At 49.5% G+C, this 3,206-nt stretch overlaps 1 protein-coding gene across 1 annotated transcript in view; it reads left to right on the plus strand.

Moving 5' to 3' along the window:
* The window catches only part of ARHGAP42 (Rho GTPase activating protein 42), a gene marked incomplete at both ends in the record, with an annotated part of 60,930 nt that overhangs the window by 52,752 nt on the left and 4,972 nt on the right, over positions 1–3,206 (plus strand). The window contains one exon of the mRNA XM_015410658.1: positions 2,695–2,854. Within this exon, the coding sequence (XP_015266144.1) occupies positions 2,695–2,854 (160 nt within the window). The remainder of the gene's footprint in view (positions 1–2,694; positions 2,855–3,206) is intronic.

The following is a 3,206-nucleotide window of genomic DNA, read 5'->3' on the forward strand; positions in this document are numbered from 1 at the left end:
CCCCCGTGGCTCCCTCACTTACCCTGGGAGGCGGCAGGGAGTGTCCTCTGGCCTCCCCCGAGCCGCAGCGCTCCCGCAAGGCTCAGGAAACCCGGGGGCGGGGCTCTCCGGGCCTCCCCTGAGCCGCAGCGGGCTTGGGGGCGGGGCTTGTCACCACGCGGGCTGCCGGAGCAGTGCTCCGGAGGGCTCTGGTCCGAAAAGACCCCTGATCTTCACTCATTAGTATGCTTGCTTGGATGGAGCTGGCGTGATTACCTTTTGATCCTTAGTCGTCTAGCCAGTGGCAGAGGCCAGAATGTCCTTCCCCTCATGTCTGCAATCCCAAGACAATGGGTCATGTGCTTATTTATTTTTATTCATTTACATTATTTATAGGCTGCCCTGCTCACTGAGACTCATGGCTGATTACAAAATGTAAGTCACGTACGATCAACAGGATGGGATATCCAATGAATAGTGCAACAGGGTTTGGACTCCAGAAATCTGAAAACACTGAGCAATCTAAAACAGAACTGGAACAAAGCATAAACATTTAAACACGACACATTAAATGGTGTAGATACAATATAGTCAGATCAATACTGACAGCGAAAGGCAGCAATATAGGGGTACAGGCCACAGTCTCTATTCCTTTACCCATGCAACCTTCTGAACTATTTCATTACAGCTCAGTCCTATTGCAAAAAAGCCTTTTTGAACATAAGAAGAGCCCTGCTGGATCAGACCAGTGGTACATCTAGTCCAGCATCCTCCTGTCTCACTCAGTGGCCAACCAGTTCCTCTGGGTGGCCCTACAACAGGGCATACAGGCCAAGGCCTTCATAAAAACATAAGTACCCTGCTGGATCAGACCAGTTCTCCTTCTAGTCCAGCATCCTGTCTCACTTGGGATGAGACAGACGAGAGCCAGTTTGGTGTAGTGCTTAAGAGCCGGGTCTGATTCCCCACTGCTTCACATGCAGCCAGCTGGGTGACCTTGGGTCAGTCACAAGTTCTCTCAGAGCTGTTCTCTCAGGAGCAGTCCTCAAAAGAGCTGTCTCAGCCCCACCTCCCTCACAGGGTGTCTGTTCTGGGGAGGGGAAGGGAAAGCAGATTATAAATCGCTCTGAGAGTGAAGGGCGGGAATAAATCCAATCTCTTCTTCCTCTCTTCTTCTTCAGTGGCCGTCCAGTTCTTCTGGGCAGCCAACAACAGGGCTTAGAGGCTGAGGCCTGCCCCTGATGTTGCCTGCTGGCTCTGGGAATCAGAGGATCAGTGCCTCTGAATGTGGTGGTTCATTCAAGTCATCATGGCCAGTAGCCATTGACAGATTTATCCTTCATGAATCTGTCTAATCCCCTTTGACTAATGCTTATGCTTTGATTCAGCTTCATTTTCAGATCGCTGCAATCCGAAGCATTTTGCTTGGTTTATTGGATGTCCCATCTTGTTGATTGTATTTGACCTACACTGTGTAATCCGCCTTGAGTCTCACTGAGAAAGGTGGACTATAAATAATGTAAAATAAACAAACACCATTGGAGCCTTGTGTTCTTCCTGGTGGCTCTGGGAAGGTCTGGTTCCATCAGCACATATGGAAGATGCTGACCTGTTGGCCCTGATTTCAGCTGGGCATGGCCAGTTTTGTTTGCCACGAGTCCTTTTTGGTTGAGCAAAAGCGGGAGTGTTCATTCTGATCAGATGCAAAATACGTTAGCTGCATCTGCACAAATACTGGAAAGAGACGGCTTGCTTATCTGCGGGACACACAGTGGTATATTCTTCGTTTCAGCCTCGGTCAGGGAAAATTTAAATGTGCAAAGTTTCATTCTTAGGTGTGATGAAAATAGCAGATATTATTATTATTATTGCTGTGTTGTGGTTAGCACAGTGTTCCCCTTAGCCTGAGCTTGTCGGAACGTGGGAGCTAAGCAAGGCTGGCCACAGTCAGTACTTGGATGGGAGACCAAGGAAGACCCGGGGGGGGGGTTGCTATGTGGAAGCAGGCAATGGCAAACCACCTCTGCTCATCTCTTGCCTTGAACGCCCCATGGCTGGGTTACCATGAGTCGGTTGTGACTCAATGGCACATTCTTCTTCTGGCTAGCATGACTGCACCATGAGCTGATTTCCATAACCCTCCACCCAGATGAAAGCTTTAACCTAGGCTTGCCAAGTCCCCCGGGGGGGCGGGGAAACCCCCGCCTCAGAGGCCCATTCCCCACCGCCGGCGGTTCGGGCCCCGAGGGAACCCCAACCCAACGTGCACGTCACCCGGAAGTGACGCGACCATGCTGGGCACGCTGGGGGCGGGGCCACGGTCATCCGAGGGGAAACTCGATGTGACGTGGATGTGGCGTGCGCGCGCTCTCCAGCCGCCAGCCGGGAGTCCCCCGCTGCGGCGAAAATCACACTTGGCAACCCTACTTTGAGCCCTGCATATAACACTGAGTACACAAGTTTTTTGTGTTGGGTTTTTTTTTTTTACAACAAAGAAGAGTTGCTGCAGTAAAGTAAAAATATTTTCTATATTTTTGGTCGGGGGAAGAGTTGCTGTCAAATCATAATAGCAAACATTTTAAAATGAAAACACGGGTGGCAGAACAGAGTTTATGCTTCTTTTCAGCCTATGGCTTGAACAGAAATCTAGTGGGTGAGTGTGAAACCTTTTTTTCTTCCCCCTCCTGATTGTTTGTTTTTTCATTTACTCCCCAGGGTATCATTACACAGTCAGCAGAACCTCATGACTGTTTCCAACCTCGGAGTTATATTTGGTCCCACGCTGATGAGAGCCCAAGAAGAGACCGTGGCTGCTATGATGAATATCAAGTTTCAGAATATTGTGGTTGAGATTCTTATTGAGCATTATGAGAAGGTAAAAGATGAGAGGGCCCCGAAGCCTTCCTGGAAGACTGGTCTCTAGTGGGTGAGTGTGAAACCTTTTTTCCTCCCCCCTCCTGATTTTGTTTGTTTCTTCGTTGACTCCCCAGGGTATCATTACACAGTCAGCAGAACCTCATGACTGTTTCCAACCTCGGAGTTATATTTGGTCCCACGCTGATGAGAGCCCAAGAAGAGACCGTGGCTGCTATGATGAATATCAAGTTTCAGAATATTGTGGTTGAGATTCTTATTGAGCATTATGAGAAGGTAAAAGATGAGAGGGCCCCGAAGCCTTCCTGGAAGACTGGTCTAGATGGTCCACACAGTGTTGTCGTGTCCTCCCC

The sequence above is a fragment of the Gekko japonicus genome, unplaced genomic scaffold, assembly GCF_001447785.1.
Source record: "Gekko japonicus isolate JY-2015 unplaced genomic scaffold, Gekko_japonicus_V1.1 scaffold4763, whole genome shotgun sequence".
Taxonomy (NCBI): Eukaryota; Metazoa; Chordata; class Lepidosauria; order Squamata; family Gekkonidae; genus Gekko; species Gekko japonicus.